A 26,169-nucleotide genomic window follows, 5' to 3' on the forward strand; every position below is an offset into this window, starting at 1 on the left:
CGTGAACCCAAATAGCTTTTGAATCCAGTATTATGACTACATGCTCTCAAGCTAAAAACAAAAACAACTATTAAAAAAATTGAACTTGTTAATAGACCTCTCTTTTTGCAGAGGCATAGATTAGCAATTCTGAAACAATTTTTTGTACCTTCTAGGATTGAGCAAGTAAATTGTGGATACTGGGAGTTAGGTTTTGCTCTTTGGGAGAAGAAAGCTGCAATTATGGTACAAGGAGAAAAACAGGATGAACCTGCAATATTGGCTTAAAATTGTAGAGATAGGTATGGACTCATGGGCTCTAATACTCATGCATATAAATGCAAATTAATATAGATGTGCATGGCTATAATATGTATATGTATATTATGTGTACTGAGTGCATGTGTACATATAGACACACATTAGTATATGTGTATGCATGAGCATTTCCTAGCTCTGTCTTCTGAGATGGCCTTGTAGCAATTTCACCCTGGTAGCAATGAGCTAAGATCTTTATTTCTATATCTCCCCATTTTCCACTAAAAGGGACCAGGGCTCAATGGAGAAATGGCTGAATTCAAGATCAAGGCAGAGAAAGAATTGCAACATCTTGTTATGCCAAAAAGTAAGGAAGTGCTCAAAGAATGATAGGGACATTTCGAATGACACAGAAAACAGCTTGAAGGGGCTCCCATTGGCCAAATCTGGGGTGATATAATAATTAAATTATTAATTTAAATAAATAATGATAACAAATTTAACACTACTGAGTAAAGTATCGGAGCTGCATTGATATGAAAGAAAAGAAAGAAAGAAAGAAAGAAAGAAAGAAAGAAAGAAAGAAAGAAAGAAAGAAAGAAAGAAGAAAAGGAAGGAAAGAGAAAGAAAAAGAGAGAAAGAAAGCAAGCTAGCTTTAGTAGACAGCTCACTAATGTAGAAGGAACCATGGAATTAGAAAACCAGATTTGCAAGCCACCATAAAAATAATTGATGCAGGCAAAAAGCATCCACTAATGCTAAAAATAATAAAGTCTGAGAATAGGATATTTACATTGTCTCTGACTACATTTCTGCACACTACTTTTTATTTACAAAGGGTAGAATGATAACTCTAAGTGGAGAAACCTGGCGAGCACCATCTTAACCTAAACATTAGTTAGCAATGCTATTAATGAGGTTAATCAACAGTATGTGTTTTTTCATATGTTACACAGAGCAAAAGCCAGGATCCCTTTCGAGGCATGCTGCCAGAGGGGTGTAACCTCAGCCTGACCATGAGGGCACAGAGGGCAACCCAAAGCTGTGGGGCACTCTGGGAAACACCTGGCCTGTCCAAAGGCAGACCCAGGAACTGACCCTGATAAGAGGAGAGTGTAAAGCTATGACAATTCAAAGCAATGCATGATTTTAGATTTTCTTTTGCTATAAAAGATATTATTGGGAAACTGATAAAATGTCAATAAGATTTTATAGATATTTCAATATTAATTTCCGATGTCGATAATTATAGCGTTTGTGTGAGAAGATTCCTTATTTTTAGAAAATACACCGTGAATATTTAAGAATAAATGAATATAATATCCACAACTTACTCTTAAACAGTTTATAAAAAATAATGTGTGTTCATGTGTATTTAGAAAAAGACAAATATAAAAAATGTTGAAATTTGGGGAATCTGGGTGAGGGGTATCAGGAATATGAATGATTCTTGCAGATTTTCTGAAAGTCTGGATTTATGTTTAGTGACTTCATGGTTTGAATTTTAGTACATTTCTTTATAATATTATTCAAATTTAGAAAATTCAGCACTGAGTATATGATAGACAAGCACTGAAACAAGGTAGCAGCAGTTTATATTACATATCCTATTGTATTCTAACTATTGTGGTAATAGTTACAATAATGTATCAGCATAGGTCTAGACAAGTTTGGTGAAACCTGGTCGGTGTCTTTCAGATGCTGTGATCTAAGTTACATTATTCACTGAGACAGTGATTTCAGTCACTCCGGTATAAATCGGGGGTCGGCGGGGGCGGCGGGGGGGGCAGGGATAGGGCAGATGGGCAGCTATGATCCTATTAGATTATTGGAGCTTATTATTGGAGCTTACTGGAGTCAGACAATGTTTCCTCGCATCTGCTGACTGCTCTGTGTCCCTGAAATAAACAACTCTGAGATCCATTTAGTCTTCATACTGGAGTTGAGTCCCTGAGGAACACCAAAGTAGTAAAACTTTAGAAGCTAAATGTTTAACTTTCCAAAGTGTCTGTACAAGACAAAGCAAAGTTCCCAGAGGCCAGCTTCCTCTTTCCCTAAACACTGAGCACAGAACTGAGAGATCGCACTTCCAACTGTGAACTTTGCAGTGTTGGATACATAAACTTTGCAAACCAAAAATAGATTCTGTTGTTGATCCCCAAACCTACTTTCTAATGATAAATTGATTGTGGGTCAAATCTTATACACGTTAGATTCAGTTCCTGCTCTGTCCTTCTGCACGTGACTGAGTCAGGTTGAGTTGATTGGAGCCCGGGTGAAGAAACACATTGCCCAGGGAGCATTTTCTAAGCCATTTGAAGGAAAAGTACTAAATACCAGTTCTGTTAGGTTTTAGAATCCTCCAGGGGGCACCAGAACATTCCAGTGTAGTTGGCTACATTTCATTAAGTCCAGAAAGGCGAACTATATTACCTTTTTATAATTGATTTGCCCACTGAAACGTTTTTAGTTCCATTAACATTATTTTTTTTCGTACATGTGCCTTTTCCGTACGTTGGCTTTTACGACATTTGTGAGTTTATGGAATGTTCCTGCCTCCCAGGAGGCAGAGGAAGTGAAGAGATCATCTCTTGGATGAGCCCTTAGAAACCGGAGCCATGTCTCCTCGGGGTAAATACGAAAGCTTTCAGCCCAGTCTGAGTAAGGATTTTCCAAATGTTCCTAATCTGGCTGGGGGCGGGGGGGGGGGGGGGCGGCGGGGGGAAGTACTGGAGGAAACTGAGAATTCATTCACTTTCTTAGCTTAATGCTGTGTATAAGCCACCCTGTTATTATCATTATTAGTAATAAACAGTGAATGTCCAACAGGCACTTCATGGTGGATTTTTATATGAATTTTATGCAAAAATAAGGTGTTGCCAGGCTACTGCATAATATTACTCAGTTCTGGTCCAGGAGCACAAAATTCCAACAGGCCTCCTGAGCCTGTCCCTCCAATTAGTGGCTACTTCATTATGAATAAAGAACCCTCATTACTGTGGGCCTTCAAGTGAAATAGGATCCCCTACCTCTTGAAATCCGCCTTTCTAAGTACAGACAGTTCCCAACTTACAAACAATCCACTTAAGAACCACCAAGGCATTCAGAGGCTGCCTCGCCTCCTGCAGCTGCTGCCCGGGCCCCCTGCCCAGCCCCCCTGCCCAGCCCCCACCCGCACTCCTGGTCTGCTCAAGGGAGCGCTGCCCTCCCTCCTGCAGAGCCAGCTGCCCACCTGCCCCCTAGACTGCGGGCTCAGAGCTGGGGGTTCAGCGAGGCCTCAGAGCTACCGCTGGTTTTATAGTTGAGCTCAGCTATGGGGTAAATAGGCTTTTGTGGCCTGGCCTGGGAACCAAACCACCATTTAAAAAAAAAGAAGAAGAAAAAACCTGTCTCCATGGGAAAATGTATTCTGCGTTCCCAACAACTAGCCAACAAACATTAGAAAGACTGTGGGAGTGGTCTCCATGCTTCTAGCGGGGCGAAGAGGAGGAAGGATGGCCTCTGGGTTCTGGGTTCCCAGTTTCTGCTCTAGCACCAACACCCCCGCCCCTCTGCTGGGCCTTGGCACGCCCTTTGACCTCCCTGGGCCTCACATTATCTGTGAAACAATAGGATTGAACTAAGTGAGTTACAAGCCTCCTTCTAGCATAATGGCTCCAGTTGATCAAAGCTCTACCCTCATTTCTTTCATTCATTCGCACACTCACAGACATTTTCCTCAGGGCACCTGCTTTGTGCCAGGCTCTAGGAAAGGGGTTGGGGATCCAGTCAAATTCTACAGACTCCAGCTCTGGAAGGGCTCAGTGTTCTGTGGGGAGACAAGTCTCTGGGCCGATGCTTTTGTAGCGGCAGGACTGTGACTGAAACAAGCTCTGGGTGTTGTAAAGCTCAGGGGGGTGGCATCCAAAGCAGATGAAGACTTCCTGTCCCAGTTTCTGTTTTAATTCTCTCCCCTCCCTGGTTTTCGAGACTGGCTCCGCGGGAGGCATGGGCAGTCCCACCTCTTCCCCCGGCCCCTCTGGGCAGTCCTGCCCGCTGCCTTGCATGGCTGAGACGTGCTCCTGCCAAAACCCTTGGCAGATTCCCCTGAGCGCTGCCCACAGTGCCGCCTTCTTCCCTGCCCTGGTGACCCGCAGCCTGAAGCTCGCTCTCCCTCTCTCCGGGGCCTTCTCTGGCCCGGCACCTCTTGGACTGCCAGCGACTGGGGTATTCCCAGATTAAAAAGAAAATTCACCCCCCAAATGGTTCTCAAGGCCCAGGCACCTCCTGCTGTTCTGTGTTTATAATCCTTCTACCAAAAATCCCTGCCGGACTCCCACCCTTACCCCTCACTCACTATTGAAAATAACAATGAGGGTGATTCAGAAAAGTCCTCTGCCGTTTGGAAGGTGATACAGTGGCTTCGGTTTGAGTCTGGACTCTGCGACTTGGTGTCTGACATTTCTAGTGACATCATTATGAAGGTTCCTGAGCAAGGCAGTGACTATGGCTTCAGGGGCGATCACTTCGATAGCTCTGCGCAGGTTGCTACAGTGTGGAAAGGAGGGTTCCGCGATGAGACTTAGAGACCAAACAAATGTGTCGTCATGTGTTAGGGGTTTTTCATACAGTGCTTTTTATGCTCTTGAATACCCGTTCCTCCAAAGTATTATAAGAATTAAGTATTCTGGTTTTTTGCATTTCTGAAAGCAGTTTTGACAATTTTAACAGGAAATAATGCCTCAAAATCTGTTTTATTTTCATATAAATAGCAAAACACCCCAGGACAGTTTTAGGTTGGTAAAACTTTTGTTTTCCAACCCCGAGTCCATTAAGCTCCATGAGATGTCTTTAGTGTAAGAAATCGCCTGACAACATGGCCTCCTCTGAGTCTGTTGTCATGACTTAACTATTAATGATGCCCCCTTTCGTCTGCAAAGTGCTCCTGTGTAGACAGTAAATGGTATGCCTACCCTTCTGTTATCCCATTCGCCAAACTATGTATTTCTTGATTCCCGCCCTCTATTCCTTTCATCTGGAATGTGCTTCCCTTGATCTCTGCTTTCCAAAAGCTGCCTCTTTTTTAAAAACCAATCCATATGTTTCTTCCTCCACTCTCTCAGCCTTTAAGGGCACTTTATACACCACCCTTTGCCACCTAATACTCTCTAGCTTGTATTATGGTTATTCGCATGCTGGTGTAGCTTGCCTTCCAAGCACATTAGATTCAGTTCCAAAGTGTCTATGCTGTGTCTGTGTTCCAAAGTGTTGAAGAAAGAAACCATGTCTGAGCAACATAATGTCACCTAATACGGGACCTTCCATGCCTAGAAATCACAGATGCCAGTCAGTGCTTGCTGTGCATTAAGCATTGTGTGTGTGATGTACAACATATACACTGTAGACCTCATCTGTGTGTATTTCCTCCTTTAATCCTAACAATAGCCCTGAAAGGTTACTAATTTGGAAATTGATACTTGGATGAAATGACTTGCTCCAGGTCACAGAGACAATAAGTCCGAGTGTAAATACTTGAACCCAAATTTCTCTGACTCAAAGAGGATGTCTTTACCCTTTTCCCTCCAGGAGGCTGGTTCTCAAACGTCAGCAAGCAACCTAGTCCCCTGCAGGGCTTGTGAGCACAGATTGCTGAGAACCACCCTGCTTTCTGATTCAGCAGGTCTGGGGCAGGGCCTGAGGATTACATTCCTAACAAGCTCCCAGGGGAGGCTGATGTTGCTGGTCTGGAAGTCCCAGTTTGAGAGCCATTGCATAAGCATAGTCATTGATCAATGAATAAATGGATGGATGATAGATCATTTTATTTAAAATTCTGTAAGTCTGCTCTTACATTAGGCACATTCATATACTCACTTATCATTCATAAAAGATCAGGATTAAATTTATTTTATTTTAATTATCAGTTTTAGCCTCATAGTATTGCTTAACTTTGAATTTGAATGGACTTTTTCTGGGTTTTTTTAACCAAAGAAGGATATAACTATTTTAATTTATCTTTTTTCCTTTTCATTTTCTTTCATATCTTAAAAATGTTTAGTTCAAAACAATGTTAAAGATAGTTTACAGATCTCTCCCCTCTCCAAGTTAACTTTGTTTCATGCTCACAATAGCTATTTAATCTATAGTTGGTCGTTACGTTTTATTTCAAGTATGAATTACTTCTCCAAACTTCCATGTATTCTAAAAGGATTATTTGTAAGCAACCTGGGAAGAGAGAAAGCTCTCTTGTGATTTTTATATTGTGATATATTCCCTAAGGAGCAAGATTAAAGTAAATTTCCTTTTTTCTGCTCTATTTCACATCTTAACAAAACAAGCCATGATATGAATTCAGCTATTATTTCAGAGTAAAGAACAGAACTCTTTCCCTGTTGAGCATGTTTCATCTAATAGATACAAAGTACAGCTGCCACAGAAGGCAGCGTGCTGGCCCTTCCTGCCGTGCCCTCAGAGCCTGGAAATGGCACCAGGCCTTGCTGTATGTCCGTAACTTAAAGCCCCGCATTATTCTGCAGACGCGGGATGAGACGCGTATTAGCCATGGTAAAGCGGACGCTGCAGGATGTTCCCCAGCACCGTCCTGGATGAGTGGACACACATTTACCAACTCAGAGTGCTCGATGCCCGTGGTCTTGCTGTGGAAGTTAAAAGCCCATTGATTCTGCATGTAGAAGATGCTAGCAACTTAACTAGCTCTTTCTATTTTATCGGTGAGATAAACATCTTAATGGAAACTGAGAAGTAACTTTCTGTGGCAGCGATAATATACAGGAAAATAAATTTATGGAAATTCTATCCTATTTTGTTCCATTCTTAGAATACTTTGCAAATACTACTTTATTTTCTATTATTTGTGCCTGTATCTCATCTTCCTGGCAATTTGAAGTTTCTTTGAGAGTGGAGATCATGCTTTATTCATCATTTTTAAATGCTTCTATCTCACTTTACCCTCACAACCACCCTTACAAATTCAGGGATATAGTCTCCCTCTGTGAAGATTCTCATTTATGTTGCCAACCTTGGCATGACAGTGGGTTTCCTTTCAAAAAGAATTATGTGACATAAAAGCGAAAAAAAGGAAAGCTATCACATAACATACAAAAACAAAATTTTAAAAAGACAAAGCATTTTCCAAACCAGCATAAATCCTGAATGTTAGTTCTGCTGGCTATTCTGGAAAAATTGTCTTCTTTCAAGGGAGTTCTTTAATTCATTTTTATTACACTATGTTTTATCAACAATAAAAATTAGGAAGAAATATAGCACCTGTAAGACAACTACCAGGATTATGGGTTTTCCTTTCACTGATTCCACTGCGGGACAACTCAATGGTTGGTTTCTACAGACTCCAGTATTCAAGGAAGAAAAGAGTCCCATTCTTCTGCTCTCCCCAGATTTCATAATAAATCCTTCAAGTATTAATATTGAGCAATTAATATATGCCAGGCATTGCAAGGCTCTAGAAATAAAATTGTCAATTAGGCCGTCCCTGGCTCTCCCTTTGTAGAATTCATAATGTAGTAGGGGAGGCAGACATTAATCAAGCAAAGTGCGGAGTCTAGAGCTAGAGGAGAAGATCTAAAGGATTTTGTTGGGGCACAGAGCAGGAATGCCTGCTTCTGCCCACTGGGGCAGTATAGGCTTCTCAGAAATATTACTATTTAAGCTGAAAACCATGCATACATAATTAGTAGCCAGGTGAGAAGGGGAAGGAGAGGACAAGTTTTCCTAGCAGTGTCCTGGGGTGCGTGAAAGCCCAGGAGGGGACAAGGGAGGGCGCAAAGAAACGAAAGGAATCTGACTGCAGCCTTGCACTTTTCTGCCATTAGCTGTGTAAATAGAACATTGCTCAGTAATCATATATGCCCAGATATGTTCAACTCTTAGAAAGCGAGAAGAGTTTAACATTCAGATAATCTTCTGGATAGTTTTCACTATATTTATATTGTATATTGTTTGCATTTGGGTTTTTTTTTTTTATGTTTTGTTTTTTTACCTCTGAGACAAGGTCATGGAAATGCTAGTCATAGCTTACATTTCTTTTCTTTTTAAATTTTTTAAATTGAACTTATTGGGGTTACATTTCTAAATGAAGCACTGGGTTATTTTCTTAGCCACATTTAAAACTGGAAATGGCAAGTATCTAAGAATACTTCTAACCAAAGACTTGCAAGACTTTTATACTAAAATTCTAAAACTGCAAAGCAATTGCTTAGAAAAATTAAAGCAGACTTAGTTAAGTAAAGGGAAGGGCATACCATGTTTATGGATTAGAAGACTCCATTCCATCTCACCAAAATATGAGTACTTTACAAATTGATCTATAGATTAAATGCAACACCAATCACAATTCCAATAGGAAATTCACAGGACAATAATACACTTCTAGGTATACAAAGAACTTAGAAGAGCCAAAGTAATTTTTTTACAAACAAGAATAAAGCAAAGTACTTACATTTCTAGATATTAAGACTTAATATAAAGCTACAGCAATTATAACAGTTTATGTTGACCAACAAATAGTCAACCAATAGAACAGACTAGATAGTTCATAAAACACACACATACACACATATGGTCACTCAATTTATGTCCAAAGCATTGCTGTAATTCTTTGGAGGAAATAATGATCTTTTCAGTAAATGTGGCTCGGTCAGTTGGATCATAGACTCAAAATCTAAAGTTAAAACAGCAGATCTTTCAGAACAAAACATAGGTAAATATCTGAATGACCTTAGGACAGGAAAAGAATTCTTTAACAGAGAAAACTCTAACCATAAAAGAAAATAATAAATTGTACCTTACCAAATTTAAGAAACTCTGTTCATTAAAAGATAGCATTGAGAAAAGATAAACTACAGACTGGAAGAAGATACTTGCAGTACAACAAGTAACTTGTATCAAGAACATCTGAAGAAGTTTCACAAATCAAAAAGAAAACTATTGACCATCTAGTTATAAAAAGCAAAACTTCTGAATAGACACTTGACAAAAGAAGATATCAAAATTGCCAACACAGACCTGCAAAGGTACTAACATTATTACTCATTAGGGGAGTGAAAATTAACACCCACGAAATGACTAAAACAAAATGAACTGACAATCACAAATGTTAGTGAGGATATGGAGCAACTGAAATTACATTGCTGCTGGCAGCATAAACTGATGGAACTACTTTGGAAAACTGGCACTATCTACTAAAAATAATGTACTTGTGAGCCTGTACCCAAGTAAAATGAGTGTTCGTGTAAAACGTGTGCAAGAATTTTCATAGCAGTGTTACTTGCGATAGCCCCAAAGTGAAAACCAAATGTCCATCAACAGTAGTACAACAGTAGTAATTTCTGATAAATTAATCATGATATTGTTCATTCAGTAGGATACTATACAGCAATGAAAAAGAATTAGCTATTACTACATTGCAGTAATATGGCTGAATCTCATGAGCATGATATTGAGAGAAATGAGACATCACAGAGTATGTAGTGAGTGATTTCCTTTATATGACATTCGAAATCAGGCAAGGGTAATCTGCAGTGATAGAGGTCAGACTGCTCAGAGTATCTTGGTTCTGTTTTTGAGGAGATAATGACTGGAGTGACGCATAAAGTAGTCTATTGGAGTACTGAATTACATGGTTATGATTTTGTGTTAAAAGATTTTATAATAAAAAAAAGGGGCGTCATTTGTGCCGGACCTTGTGCTTAACTGTAAGCTGTATCTTAATTAAACAGTTAAAATAAAACTGAAAGTAAGTGGTTTGAGGAGAGAAAGGAATAGAGGCATAGAACATATATGACAGAAAGCACAGACTAAAATGATTTCGAGTGGCATAATTATTTAGAAGCACTTTAAAAAGGAAAGGACCATTGTAATGAGAGGTGTTTTTGTTGTTGTTTACACATCCAACTTTCTAGTTTCTTCACCATTTCAGGCATATATGTCTTCCAGCCCTAAATATCAAGAAATCTCTCATATGTAAAAGTATAAAAAATGGCTTTCTCCTTTTTCAAGGAAAGTATTATTAGCATTTGGAAGCTAGTTTGGGGAACTTGGGCTTAGAGCATTAGAATAGAAGTTCACCAGAGTCAGCTAGGACTTCTAAGTTCCCATGATAAAACACCAAAGGCCTCTTCAGCAGTTATACTGTTTCCAGATTCACCCCACCACACTTAGCCCAACCCCCCCTGTTTCTCCACAGCACTTTGGTAAAAATTCAGTGGCATTAAAATTAATGTTTGAACACTTTAGTAATCATCTGCTGTGATTGATGGTATTCCTATTGATGATCAAAGTAATAGAAGTAAAGTTTGGACAGTTGCCAATTGTCTATGACATTGTTAAACTTTAACCTAATTCCAATATTATATTTAGTATCCTGCCATGTAGCCTATTCTTAAAGCCATCCCTATATTAGGTAGGATAATCTAGGCTAGGCTGTTGTACAAAGAGACGCTCAAAATTCTATAATTCCATGGCTTAAACAAATAGAAGTTTTGTTTTATTTGTTTCTTTGTTTTTGTTCAAAAAATAGTCCTGGACAGGTGTTCAGGTCGCTGGATGGGTTGTCTTCCAAGAAGTTATTTAGAGACCCAGGCTGACAGCAGCTTTGCAATCTGTAATTTTTTAAGACTTTATTTATCTATTTTTAGAGAGAGGGGTAGGGTGGGAGACAGGGAAAGAAACATCAGTTGCTTGCCTCTTGCATACCCCCAACTGGGGACCTGGCCCACAACCTAGGCATGTGCCCTGATGGGGAATCGAACCAGTGATCTTTCAGTTTGCAGGACGATGCCCAACCTACTGAGCCACACCAGTCAGGGCTGCTTTACAATCTCTATATCTGCCTCCCAGTGTTCCCTAGATCAGGCATCTCAGTCGTCCCTAGAGAAAGCAGGGCATGCAGAAGCATGTGCAGAAAGGCTTTATGAGCCAAACCTTTCTACCTGTGCTCACATTCCACTGGAGAGAACTCTGTCCCATGGCCACATTGTTTTTAGGGGAGGCTGAAAATACAGAAAGGCCAGTGGATGTTTATGGACAGCTGGCAGCTGCAGCCACAAGAATACTTGCTCATCATACTGAAAATCTGAAATGTTCTCTGGCCAGTAATGACAAAGGGAGTCATCACTGGCACAGAACTTTAATGAATTGGGTGTGTGCAAAGAACACAAGCCCACATTTTCTAGAACAGCTGATTAAAGCAAATTGGAATGAAGTGTTTTCTAGCAGGAAGGAGCAAAGAAGCACCATAGAAATGTGTGGAATCTCAACACAGACCATGTTTTAAAGATTTAGACTAATGGGAAATTGAAGGAGTTGGACCAGCTTTCTTCTTCATATACAATTACTATGGAGTATCTTCTTGAAAAAAAACAAACAAACCCACACCAAGTGACAAAATGTCAGTCATTAGACTATAAAAGTAGAAGCTACAGAACCAAGGGTCCTGATGGTATATATGACTGTGCACCAGGCTAAAAAAACTATTTATTTGACTAGTATTTTTAGCTCCTACTATCAGTACCTGGGTAACAAAATCAAGATACGGTTCCTGCCATAAGCTCCCTGGAGAATATAGAAGTCAATTAAAATGACAATGATCATGCCATGTGATAAGTGTCACATGGGATAATAGAGGTATATGATAAAGTAGTGTAGGAGCCCAGAGAAGGAGCTTCGACAGCCACACTTGAGAACTGAAATATGCTTCCTAGAAGACGAGGCACAAGCTGAACTTTAAAGGGCCAATAAAGGAGAAAAAAACAGGACATCAATGGGAACAACACATGAAAAGGAAGAGCAAAAAACTCTTTTATGCATTGGGAGATTGCACTGGGAAAGAAGAGTCAGTTGGAAGATTTGCTGGAGAAAAGGGAGTGAGAAAGAAGCCAAAGATGAAGAAAGTCAGGAAGTGGGCCAGGGCCAGACAAGGGAGGTGAGCGTACAGGTCACAGAGTCCGGATCTACCCTCGATATTCTGGGGGACCAGGGAAGTAGTTGTTCTTGCATCAGTCTTTTCGGATGCTTCCTAACTCCCAGGCCCACCACCCTTTAGAACTCGAGGGCGGCCACATGGCTCCATAAAGGGAAAGGCCCGATCTTTTCCCCACTCACTCTATTCAGGCCCCACCACCAAGTGAACAAACACAGCTCCTCAAACAAGATGATTTTCAGCAAATCAGTCCACCTGTTAATTTATGAGTTGATTTGTGTTTGTGTGTTAGATTACTTAGATTGAATGACCATCGATAAGCATAACAAAAAATATACTGTAATATAAAGAATGATTAGGCATAGCCTGGGCAGCCAAGAGGCACACGCGAATTCGCCAGTCTTGCACATGGCATGTAGATGGGAATAAATGATCAAAAGAGGAATAGAAAAAGAAATGACACATTTTAAAGGCCACAGTAAAGTATAAGGAATACCAATGGGATAAAATGACAGTGTTGTAGCTATTTACAGTCTCCTGAAATGTGTACTTCTCAGATGAGAGAGGAATTGATAAAGCTGGTGCTCTGGGCTCAGTCTTGTGACCCTAGTTAATATTTCCACAAGTGGCCTAAAAGAGGAAGTGAACCCAGTCAGTTAAATTTTCCTGATGACAGAATTGCTTTATGTTAAAAACAGAACACAGAAAAAAATAATTTACCAGCTGAGCAAACATTAAGAATCTTGGGGAAGTGTGATAGCTAGCTAAATTAATCTGAAATCTATCTGCATATTATAAAATACATGGTTGTGAATAATTTTAACTGTATGTATTTCAACTTGCCAAGGGCTTAAAAATGGAAGACCTTTAATTCTGATCCTGCATCCATGAGTAATGGTTTGAATTTTAATACAAGAAGCCAGAATCACAAATTGAACATATTAAAATATTTTTATGTAATGAGTGGACAAGGTAACAAGGAAAAAGAGTAATAGACAAAATTGACACCTCCTCGCATTTTGGGTGATATACAGTTAATCTTACTAGTTTGAAATTTGCTACAATTAGGAAAGCAAAGTGATTTAGTGACAATAGTGTGGTCTTTCACATCCTGCCCCTCCCCAGCCAGTCAAATTAGCTTGGGCAAGTTACCTAATGGTTCTGAAACCCAATTTCCTTCTCTGTGAAGTAGAAACAAAGTATGGTGTAGGAGTGTTGTGAGAATCAAATGCGAGTCCGTGCATGTTTGTGTTAACACCTAAACAGTACATGGTGGTGGTGATGGTTAAGAAGAGGGACAGTGTCTAGGAAGGTCTACCAGAAGTTCAGCAAACAGAACATGCTGCGCACTGTCAAAGAGCACTGTTGCCCTTCCCAGTGTGGCTCAACTGGTTGGAGCCCATAACTTAAAGCTTGCAGGTTTGACTCCCAATTAGGGCCCATACCTGGGTTGTGGGTTCGATCCCCAGTACAGGCCCCTACTACTGGCATGCATGGGAGACAACCAATCAATGCTTCTCTCTGACATCAATGTTTCTCTCTTCCTCTCTCAAAAGCAGCGAGAAAGTGTCCTTGGGTGAGGATTTAAAAAAAAAAAAAAAAAAAAAAAAAAAGAGCAGTGTTACCTAGTGAGAAAACAAGGCCTGAGGGTTTATTCTTCTGCTATCCTCTCTTTATTCCTTCAATGTTTTGCATACCTGCTACCTTTGGCATGGAGCTTTAGCCTTATAAAATTGAATAATTTACCTCCACCCTCGTACAGCCTATAGTCAAGGGTAGCTGGGCAAACGTGGGAGTGAGCAGCACTTACCATAGTTTTGCATCAGAAGGGTGTTTGCAAAGTGCATTGACTGCAGAGAGGAAGAGTTGCTAACTCAGCTGAGGAGGATTACAGAAAAAGGTTCTCAGGAGAGAAAACCTTTGAGTGGAAACTTACAAAGTGAGTAAGAGTTACCCTGCGGACAACCAGGGGAGGGCTTTCCAGGCAGAGGAAATGTGCAGAAATGCAGAGATGGGCAGTGTGTAGCTGCAGAATGGCAACTGTGTGCCCAGAGCACACAGCGCCAGCAGGTGACAGGGGAGAGGAGGCGGGTGGGCCACAGGTAGGCAGGGTATGGGTGTGGAGTTTCTATTTCAGACGAGAGGAGACAACATCCAACCCTGGGCCAGATCCTGGGCTTTCTACTTAACTGCTGCTTGGTTTTAGGCAAATCACTTTGTGCCCGAGTTTTCTCTTCTGTAAAACTGGAACAGCGGTGACACACTGCCCTTCTTAAATGTTCACTCCTTTCTCTCTCCTCACCCAACTTGGAACACGTGATTCAGCGAAGTAAACAAAGGAGAATAAAAACTCTCTTCTCTGGAAACTGAAAAGAGAGTGGTCCGCAGTATGTGTGGGGCCCCTACTTCTCCTGAATCAGCACTGAGATGTACACTTGATTAGGGGTCTCATCCAGCGCCGTGTTCTGTGCATTCCTGGAACGGTGGCCGGAGGCGCTGGTGAGCTCCCCTATCTTATGTGACTTTTCACTCATGATCAGGAAACATGTTATAGACATGAGGTTCAAAAGAGCAGAGTAGGGAAGAGATCTGGATTTTTTTCATTAGTATCTGAATATGAGCATCTGAATGAGACGGTTGTATGATGGTCATATAAATGGGTTACGAGTATGTCAGCAACATGGGGTGCGTTGTCCTGAGTACACAGGCAGGTCCAACACCTTTATCTTGAATAAGCAGTTTTCATTCATATAAAGGGAATGCTAGCTGAAAGATTTGATTTTATCTATTAAATTCAGCTGTGATGTAGCTGAAAAACCTTAAAATCACTGCTTATTTATTACCACCGGAAGGTTAAAGTTCAAAATGCATGTTTAGGAGGAAACGAAGTAAAATGACAACCACATCTTTGTTTTGGGAAATACATTAATTATTAAGTATCATAGCTGTAGTATTAAACACGTACAGATTTCTTCCCTATCTTTCCTCTCTTTGTAGCTTCATTTCTTTGTTTGACTTCAACTTCCCTCTTCCTCAAATCATCCTACTCCCCACCCCCTTCAGTTGGGCTGAAATTGAGCCTGGCCAACTCATTCTGCCTCATCCTCACTTCGCCCACCACCCCCAAGCAGTTAGTTCCTTTCAACCTCACCTGAGGTGCTGAACTGCAAGGCCCACGAGTTGATCCCTTCTCCCATTTGTCTCTCTAACTGTAGGAGTACTTCCTCCAATGCACTTTAACCACCTGGACCCTCCACTTGTTTGTACCAGTGGAACATGCATCTCTCTCTGGCCTGGTTCGAAGATCTCTTCAGTCCTTCTCTCCCAGTATTTACATGTGATTCTCTGAAGAACATTGTTAGAATGATACTGCTGAGGGTTGGAAGCGTTCTTTCCTGCACTATAGAGTGAAAGTTGTCTCTTTTTCCTTTTCATGGCATTTTAGGTGAAAATCCCAAATGACAATGTGGGGGCAGGGTAGGGATGTGCAAACTTTATAAGCACATTTAAATATTATTCAGTATAAATGGACTACATTCATTACAACAAAAGCATGAAGGAAAAATAGATAATAAATGAGTTTTCTATAGAAACTTAAAACTATTGATATGGTCACATATTGATTTTCAAAATATAGGGCGTTTTTAAATTACCCATTGAGTTGGATTAAAAGCACTGTTTTATCAACTCGTTCATAAACTTACATTTTAATAAGGCATGTAAGGCAGATGGGAAAAAAAGCGGAGAACCAAAGAGAACAACCACAGTTCCTTGACAAGCCAAGAATTCTGTGACCTGGGTGCCTTTGCACTCATCATTTTTTCTGCTATGAAAAGTGCTCTCCCCCTGATATCTATGTGGTTTGCTTTCTCACTTCCTCCAGGTTTCTGCTCCAAGATCAGTCTTCTCAGGAAGTTTTTACCAGACTGTTTCATTTAAAACAGAATCCTCTACAACTCCTCCCCAATCCTGCACTTAATATCTTTCCTATGCTGCTTTATTTTCACCATCCAATAAACCACATATTTCTGTTGTTTATTGTCCAGTTTCACCCACTAGAGTGTAACCATCATGAAAGCGGAGGCTTGACTTTATTTCTTGCTGTTCTCAGCATCTAAAACTGCAGGTGCTCAATAATATTTCTTGAGAAGAAGGACTGTAAGAAGTAAGAATGGTTCCAGGATTGCTAAAACTTGGAATAACTTGAGGTTTGTTTAACATTCTAACAACAAAACTCTTGTGAGTGTGAAGACAGATGGGAATAGATAGTTTAATATATTATGTATTCTTTATTAATGAATAAATTTGAATGGTTCAGTAATGAGTAACTTTCCCTCATCATCTACCCGTTTATCCTGAAGTATAGTATAGTTTGATAGAAAAGACAGGATAAATATTTGTTTTTTTGTCAAAATATTCAGTTGGTTCATGGGCATTCTCTATAGGTGCCCAATGAGGTTGTTTGGTTTTATTAATTTGTTCATTTTCTTGTTTTTAAGTATCAGTATAAACTCATAGATTTGAATATGCTTGATATATTTTTATTGTTGGTGATATTACTTTATTGATGCTCAAATTGTCTCATCTTTGACTAGTGGGATCTTTTCAGGTAGACTCCTGAGTCCTTTAGACATTACTCTGTTAGTGGTGGTCTTCCTTGCTTTCCTGTGCAATAAAATATTTCAGAACCATCTTATATATTTCCTCCCCAACCCTAGAATCAGCCATTTTGACAAGAAAATCTAGTTCCTTTAAGAGAGAAATGGCTGCTAGAGGCTGTGGTCTAGCTGCAGGGGTGCATGTTGCTTCTGAGTTAGCCATTATTTTTAGACCTTTACTGTGAACAGAGCCAGAAGATATATTTTTGGATTATTTAACCTTAATAATGAAAGCAAAGAAAACAGAACTAAGGTTCTATTGTACTTTCGTCGTCTTTAAGGGAAGTGTTATTAGAACTGGAAAGGATAAGGAAAAACCCTTAAGGAATGCTTGAAGCTCAGTATATGAAAAGGACTAATGTATATTAGTTGTATTTAAGTATACTTAGCCACTGGACTTAGGTGAAATATGTCCCAGAAAGATCTCTTATATCCAAGCACAGAAATACTTCTAGTAAACTGAGAAAACAGAGATGCTAGAAAAACATAAACAAATACTGTCCTATTTTAAAAGAGAATTTTAAAAACTTAAAAATGTAATATAGTAAATTACACGTTAATTCTAATCAAATCTAGAACTGAGTACTATATAGATGGTTTGTAAAGAACTTAGAAAATAATTGAGATTATTCTGAAGCAGAATGGATTTATTTTAACATGAGACTAACCCTCATTTCCTCTTACTGATAATATTTTGTAAGTTCCATATTGTTCTCTATAGAAAAAAATACAGAGAAAAACAAGTTAGAGATTGCATTTAAAAAAAAAAAAAAAAAAAACAAGACCAAGCTGGGTCTAGTCTTAGGAATCATTTTAAATATAAACAAGGACAAGTAATAATAAAAGGATAGATTAATATATAGTTTGAAAACCCTATCAAAAGAAACCTGAAGAAGCTATATTAATATTAGACAAAATAGACTTCAGAACAAGGACTATTGCCAGATATAAATATAATTTTGACTAAATGTGGTTACCAGAGGGATGGAGGTCACTTTATAATCAGTCAATGTAATTCTCTATGTGAGTAGACCAAAAACAAATCACATGATCATCTCAGCAGATCCAGAAAAAGGATTTAATAAAAGCCAGTATCTACTCCTGATAAAAGTTTTCAGCAAACTAGGAAAAGTAGAAGAGAACATCTTCAGTATGGAAAACAGTTCCTCAAAAAATTAAGAGTAGTGTTGCCATATGACCCAGCAATCCCTTTTCTAGGTATCTACCCCAATATGAACTCCTGTGTTCATTGTAGCATTATTCATGGTGGCCAGGACATGGAGACAACCAAAGTGTCCCTTAATAGATGATTCGATAAAGAAGATATGGTACATATATACTATGGGATAATACTCAGCCATAAGAAAAGATGAAGTATTGCCATTGGCAAGAACATGGATGGACCTTGTGAATATTGTGCTAAGCACGATAAGTCATTCAGAAAAAGCTAAGAACCATATGACTTCACTCATGTGGGATATAAAACTGAAAGTCATAGACACTCAGAAATAAGAAAAAACACAATGCTGATGTATGCAACAAAATTGATCTCCAAGGGGTATGCTGAGTGAATGGATTCAGCCACAAAGACTAGACTTAGACTACCTTGTATTATTCCATTGATATGAAACTCAACAAAGCTAACCTATAGTGACAAAAAGCAGATTAGTAGTTTGCAGGGGCTGGGACTTGAAGGAAAGAATCAACTGCTATGGGAACTTTCAGGAGTGATAGAAATGTTCAATATCATGATCCTGATGATAGTTGCATGATTATATACACTTGTCCCAGAACTTATAGAATTGTACACCTAAAATTAAATTGTACCTCATAAATAAAGATGATTAAAAGTGACTGGTGATAAAGATGGCGGTGGTGGCAGTGCTGGCATCAGCTTCCAGCATAGAATGAAACAGAACGCATGACTGCATATATTTCCTCTAGAAAACAGGGAATCCACTGACCCAGTGCACCTGAGGGAATTTGATGGGCTGATTTCTTTCCACCTTGTTGTGGAGCCTGAGCTAAAGAACCTTCGCAAGATTTCTTCTAGTATGAGTTCTGTGTAGGCTACACGGCTTGGGGCCTCCCTATGTCTAAATCTAAATTGATAAGGCCAATGTTATTGACCAGAGTTTACCACGATGGTAGCTATACCTTTGGTATATGTCTTAGACTGTAACACGGTGAGTTACATGGCCAGTGGTAGGTCAATGACCCTGTATCCCACAGTTTAGTGTAAAGAGCATGAACTAAATTCATTTGAGTTTGATTCTAAGTTTTATATAACAGATAAATATCTAGGTCTTGATTTCCTCTTCTGTAAAACAAAGATGTCTTCCCTAAACATTATAGGGCCTATAATAGGCGGTACATGATATATGGGAAGGGTTCTCTGTTCAGATAAATTTTAGGAAAACTGGAATCATCTAAAAGGGATCTTTATTATGGAACTTCTTAGAGCCTTTCAGCTAAATTTCCAAGAAGGAAAAAGTAAGCAACCTGTACTATTACTCTCTTGGTTCCACATAACAAAAACTCATCTTGAATTCACGAGGGCAAAAGAAAGAGTTAAGCAGAAATCCCATGTAACTATAGGGAGGGGGGCAGGATCCAGGAATTTGAGTGCTACCAGAGCTCTCTCTCCACACCAGGGGAAACTCAAACACCAGGACTTCCCATCTCTAGTGCTTTAGCCACTAGGAAAGGACTGAGAGTTGTTTTCTCTAATTCCAAGTTCATAAAGACTTAGGAAGAGCTCTGATTCATCCAGCTGGAACCAAGTGGCTTTCCCTGAACCCACCAGCCATGGTGCCTCATGATTGACTGAACTTGGGTTAAGAGTCCCGTTCCTGGGCTAGTCACTGGGAGTGGAAAGGTCGCTTATAAAAGAGCATACCAACCCTCATTTACACCACATTATTAGAATAAAGAGAAGGAACATTAAAAAACAGTCCCTAATTCTACACTTTATTGCCCACACACATGCATGGTGCATGTACAGTCATTTACTCATACTTCTGTCCTTAATACTAGATCAAAGTTGCTCCTTCCATCAGTGGATAAATATAGATCAAATACAGTAAAGTAACTCAGCAAGGTGTTTGATTAGCTGACCCTCAACAGGTCTTGCTTGGTTCATTGACCTCCAAAAAAGATCTTTTAATGAAGCCAAATATTTAACCTTCTGTTTTCCTAGTGATTTCAGACAGGGTAGACTTTTTCTTGTAGCACCTTACTAAGCCAAAAGAAGTAATTGGTGTATGCTGTCATCTTAAATGTATTCCCTGGATGTAGGATGCTGCCTCAGAGGAAAATAGGGGTGAATGAATTAAGTTAATGAGGGAAGAGTATTGAGAGCTGTTTGGGGAAGAAATTAAGGATTCTGAGGCAGTCTCGGGTGTCCATGAGAATCATCTGGTGGAAAAGGCAAGTTAGACAATGATATTGGGCTTGAGGTAGTTAGAGACATAGGAACCAGAGTACTTTTTCATACCCAGCACCACTATCCACATCTAAAGCTACCATCATCTCTCCCCTTAACTCTAGTTCTATTCTCATCTACTCGCATCTCTCAACTCCAGACTATCCCCACATCACAGTGAGTGATCATTTCAAACTGAAAAATAAGATCCTGTGTCTTCCATGCTTAAAGGGCTCCAGTGTTTTTCCACTGCTACTGGGATTTAAAAAAAACAAACAAACCAACTAAAATCCTGAGCATGCCTACAATGTTCCTGCTCCAGGATGTACCCCAACCCACCTCTCTCACCTCATCTCAGAAAACCCTTCTGCTTTCTCTCAGCAACCCAGCTACACTGGCCCTCTGGGACCTGCCTTCTTGCCCTCTGTCCCATGGCCTTTGCATATGCTCCTCTCCATTCTCGCACAATTAATCATGTTCAGTCCTTCAGAATGGAGCTTATATGTTGCTTCTTTGAAGAATGTCCTCTCAGTCAGGTTCCTCGGTAAATCACTGTATGCCTATGTGGCTTTCTTTCTGAGGACCTCACTCAGCTCATTGTTATGCCCTCACTGATGTGAGAATGCCCCCTGGACTTTTAGTTCTGTGAGGATGGAGACCACCTCCATTTTTTTCACTGCCCCCTGACATGTGGAAGATACTCAGTTTAAGTGTTTGCTGAATGAATGGCAGGAGGGAGGGAGGCAGAGCCTTTTCCTGGAAGATAATGTAAAGATAAAAGTAAAATTGCAGTTTTTCTTTATTTTGATTTTAAAGGAAAGAAAATGCTTATAAAAAAAATACAAAACTACTCTCATATTATTTGGTTGCGGGGTAACATGAAGTCCTTTCCCACTGGATGGGGAAGCCAGACTGAACTAAGAGGATGAATAGCTTTAGCTTTACCATAATGTAGTTCAAGTTGGGGCTAAGAGGTAGAATTTCAGGTTAGGAGGAGTAAATACAGAGAAGCGCCCTGTAGTTTTGGCAGTTGAGACATTGCTCCTTTCTCTGGTAAATTGCATTTCTGGAGCCTGGGGGAGGCAGGGTCATAAAGAGGGTCTGATATGCCCGATCATTTCCTGGAGCTTGGAGAATAAGAGGAGAAAGGTGGGGCCACAGAAACAAAATTAAGAAATAAACAAAGGGTACATTTATTTGACTGAAGACTTTTTAAAGGACCTTGAAAAACAGAGGAGCTCCTCAAGATGTTTATGTAATTGAATGTAATTTATCTGGGATTGAAAGGAATAATAATCAAAACATTTTTCACTTAAGTGCATCTGGAGGCATATGAAATTAGACTCTTGATGGTGGCCTATGCCTGCCTGTGTCCTTGGTGTTTTGTCCTCAGGCTGCAGACTGGAAATGTGTTTTAGAGAGCAGACATACAGCACAAAATAGTAAATGAACTTGACCATATTCAAAATGCCCAGCAGTGTAACATCCTCCTCGTTTGGCAGGGAAAGGCCTTAACATTTGGAAACTCAGCAGTGCATTAAGTATTTTAATAATCATTGTTGACACACAAAGCATATGGCCTTTCAGAACGCACTGGGTCAAGTGTTGAAGTCTTCTTCTAGGTTTCTAAAATTACTTTACAAAAATTCAAACAAAATTAAATTAGGCCACATTTCAAGGCGTATTAATTCATGAGCTTTGCATTTTAAGCAAGTGAAACAAGTTTTCTCCTAGGATAAAAGAATATCTATTAGTAACCGATTATGTTAATGGAAAGGGAAAAGCTTAAATCACATCCATGCAAAAATAATAATTTGCATTTAATTAGAAAATCTTGAACCGCCCCATAATCAGGCCAGTCTTGCCGGTGCCTTGCATTTACTATGTCAAGCTTTAAGACCCATCTCAGAAATCCCCCCATCTCAGAAGCCTTTATTGTCCACCTACCTACCATTTATATATGTTATCGATGGCCACAATAATGCTGTGAAATAAGCAACCATAACTCTTAGTGGCTTAAAACAATACAAGTTTCTTATTGCTCACACGTCTATGGGTTAGCAGGGGAATTCTGATCTCTGCCGGCCTCACTCCTGAGTCTGCGTCCAGCTCTAGGGCAGGGAGGGCTCCGCTGATCATGGCTGGCCTCCCTCCTGTGTCTGGGGGCCAACTGGCCAGAGGCCGATCTGTTGGGACAAGTGGGCTCCCCTCCTCATGTTGCTTGCATGCACAGGCCTTTCTCACTTCTCCAGCTGGCCAGCCCAGGCGTGTTCTCAGGTTGGCGTCAGCACACCACCACGGCCATCTCAAAGCAAGAGAGAAAGTAGAAGCATGCTAGCATTTATTTTTTTCAAGTTTCCAGTTTCATCACGTTGGTTAGCATCCGATTGGCCAAAGCAAGTCACATGCCAAGCCCACAGTTAGAGTGAGAAAAGACTACAATGTCACCGGGCAGAAGGTGCGATACGGGGAGACCAGTCTTTGGGGCTGTAAAGCCATCAACCCACGCCCCTGCTCCACCCCCAACCCGAGCATTCATCATTCCCCTGTCTGTGCTACCTGTGTTCTTCAGTCTTTGTTCTGTTATCCTTCTCCCATTGTATTATAATATCGTTGTTAACTTGTCATCTGCATCTCTAAAAGATTAGGGGGTCCCTATGCCTCTGTGCATTCATTCATAGGTATTGGTTGACCACCTGCTCTGTACCTTATTCCTTTACAGACACCCCAGTGCCTAGCTCTGGTCCTAACACATAATAGGTTCCCACTAAGTATGTATTGAGTGAATATATGGATGTTCACACCCATATTAATCTCCTTCCCCTCCCACAGAAAAGGGTGAGGACAGATGCCTCTCAGGGTCCCCAATGAGGAGGAGGCATTCCTGGCCCGGGCAGCTGGTGAGCCAGTGGGGCGCCTACAGAGGGTCTCAGCTGCTCACACATCTGCCCCTCCACGTTCACCCACCTTTCCCCTCTGGAACTCAGGTTTTCTTTTCTCTGTCTCCTTATTTCTCACACAGGAAGGCAGAAAAATCACTGATACTTAACTGATTCTAAATTCTCTTATAATCAGTGCTCCCACGTTCTTTACCTGGAGTCTCTCCACTCCCCAGTGAGGAAGGCTGGGCTCTGCGACTCATTTCAGCTCAAGGTGGGGTCCATTTGAGAGGCTTCCAGCCTCTGGTTTTCTCAGCTCCACAGACCAACAATACTGAGGAGTTCTTAGGAAATGTTTTCTGTAGGGAGAGACACAAGACCCTCTTCACTCAGGGTGTAATTCTGTCAATCTGGTGTTAAATGTACTGCGTCATTATTTTTCAATTCCATAGAATATACAGGGGAGACTTATGTTTCTGGGCAGAACCATCATTTTGAGCCTCTTGGTTTTTCAGCAACTAGTATAAGTTGCTTAGGAGGCAGAATAGAACGGCTTAGGAACCGGGCAGGCTGATCTGGCAGGCCTGCCCTGCCTGTTACTCACCTTCCCAAATGAAGCCTCTTCCCTCAGCAGTCAAAGAGGGTAATGACAGAGGCTGGGAGCGAATAAACGCTGGCAGGTGGTGAGTGAGTTGTAATAATTGTCCAAGTGTGTCAACTGTGAATATATCTATTGTTAAATCATTTCCATTGTTAAATTGTTACTGTTATTATATCATGCCCCATAATTTTATAAGCTGTGAATATACATTAGTATTATTAGTGGTAAAAATTAATGTGTTTTATATTAAATAATCTTCATGCTTATCTTTATTGGAAAATAAAACCATCCCTTCTAGAACTACTTTAAAGGTGGTGCTTTAAAATGGTACTTGGGTAATTTACCTTTTGAAATGGCCTGGAAAATCTCTTCACTCAGTCACCAAGTGTGTATTCAGCACCTGCTTTGCACCAGGTCATTAGATGCTGAGCATATCATCGTGATCAGGGCAGACATTGTCCTCGCCCCTGGTACCTGTCCTGGGATGAAAGGGCTATTATTACTTCCCACTCGCAGCTAACTGCCTGGTACCTACCACTGCATGAATTATCAGAGATAAATGAATATCTGGCTGGCTTTCCCTGGGTAAAATATGATGCGGTGATGCCTCAGGTTGGAGGAAAGGGAAGTTCTGATGTAACCATTTTTTAATGTAGCTATATTAAATTTTAAAACCTTCTATTTCATTGTCAAATAATATACAGAATTTCTGAATCTCTCCCTGACCTTCGCTCTGTCCCTGAATTAGTATATGGCTCAGGGACGAATGAAGGATTGCTTGTGTACATACTCAATTTTTAAAAATTGACAGTGTATCTGTGGAGGTCACTTTTTACTCTGTGTCACGATTCCCTTCTGTGGAATCCTAGACTGGGCCTTGGAATGGAAAAGGACAAAAGTTGGTCAAACCCAAATGATGCCTGTTGTTAATAGGATTGTATCAGTAATCATTTCTTATTTTTAACAAATGTAGCATGTTACGAAAGATGTTAACATTCGGGGAAGCCAGCTTCAAAGGACTGCAGGAATACAGGAGGGCAGAAGTTCTTCCCTTGCTGCCCTGTGTGTTCCCGGACTTCTCCCCACTATGGTCAGTTTGTGAGTGGCTTGGGAGGAGAGGAATTTTAATATTTGACTGAGAAAGATATAATTAGGATGGTAAGTTTGCTATATAATTATGATGGGCAGTACTGTCGTTTAGGTTCTCTCGAAGTAAAGAATGGATGTTGTAGGGTCTTCTTGCATGCCTGGAATTTTCAAACGCGTTTTCCTATGTGCAAAAGATAAGCCCACTATTGCTCTTTTCCAACTGGCAAATCTTAACTGCTTAAGAGTTTGATTGGTTCCAAACGGTTCCTTTTGCTTTCATAGGTACAAACACAAGTGCGCCTTGCCAAAAAGAGCTTTGACAAATTGAAGATGGACGTGTGTCAAAAAGTGGATCTTCTCGGAGCAAGCAGATGCAATCTCTTGTCTCATATGCTCGCAACATACCAGGTAACAAAGTGAGGTTTGTGGCAATGAACCAGGAATGTTGAGGTTTAGTCACAGAAAAATGGTGTTTGAGCTAAAAGTATAGTTTGGGCCTTTCTCATAATTTACTTCCTACATCTCCCCCTTCCAGCAGACTACAGGTTAGTCAATCCAAGTATTGCTAGCTATTCCCTGTTCGTGCTCTGTCGTCTGCGCCCGGCCCCCTGCACTGGCTTAGGGGTGCCCTCTGCCTGAACGCCTCGCCCCTCTTTTGTGCCTGTCCAAACCCCACTCTGTGTGATATTCCAGACCGTGCCATGCCCTCCGGACAGCCTCCTCTGGATCGAGCAGCGATGCCTGTACCTCTCACAGCACAGTCACTTACCCATCAGGCTGTTTTCATTGAATGAACTCGGTTTTGTTCCCTACTAACCCCTAGTTAGCACTTTGTGTCCATCCACAGTACCGTGAACACTGACTGAGTGTGAGAGGCCAAACTCTAGTGCTGTCGGGAATATCTAAGTTACCAAGACCAGAGTCCCTGCCCCCCAAAACTGAAGATTTAGGAAGGAAGTCGCAGACAGTGAAGTCTGACTATATTTTCTGTACCTCAAGGACAGAACAGGGTGTGCTAATAAGTAAAATAAGTTCTACAAAATCCAACGAGGGTCTGAAGAGGGAGACATTGAACCAACTGAGGGATCACAAAAGTATATTGTTCATAATTAGCTGTGGGCTTGAGAGGGTGGATCTGGAATGAGTACAGAGAGAATGGAGACGGGAAAGCCCCAGGTGGTCACGGAAAAAACCCATGGGGATCAGTGTGTTTGGGTGAACAGGGGGGAGTTTAGTGTGGCTGAAATACAGGATATAAGGAGGGGCGTAGTGGGACACGAGGCTGCAGAGATGGGCTGGAATCACTCTGGAGGACCCTGGCAGCCACGGGTGGGCATGCTTCTCTG

The 26,169-nt window shown here is 40.6% G+C and overlaps 1 protein-coding gene across 2 annotated transcripts in view; it reads left to right on the top strand.

The window, feature by feature from the left end:
* ICA1 (islet cell autoantigen 1) overlaps positions 1 to 26,169 on the top strand; it is a 136,122-nt gene that overhangs the window by 68,833 nt on the left and 41,120 nt on the right. For both annotated transcript variants that reach the window (XM_054563910.1, XM_054563911.1), the window contains exon 7: positions 25,106 to 25,231. In XM_054563910.1, the coding sequence (XP_054419885.1) occupies positions 25,106 to 25,231 (126 nt within the window). The remainder of the gene's footprint in view (positions 1 to 25,105; positions 25,232 to 26,169) is intronic.

This window comes from Pteronotus mesoamericanus, unplaced genomic scaffold (assembly GCF_021234165.1).
Source record: "Pteronotus mesoamericanus isolate MK-2021 breed Mesoamerican mustached bat unplaced genomic scaffold, CSHL_Meso_final scaffold_85, whole genome shotgun sequence".
NCBI lineage: Eukaryota > Metazoa > Chordata > Mammalia > Chiroptera > Mormoopidae > Pteronotus > Pteronotus mesoamericanus.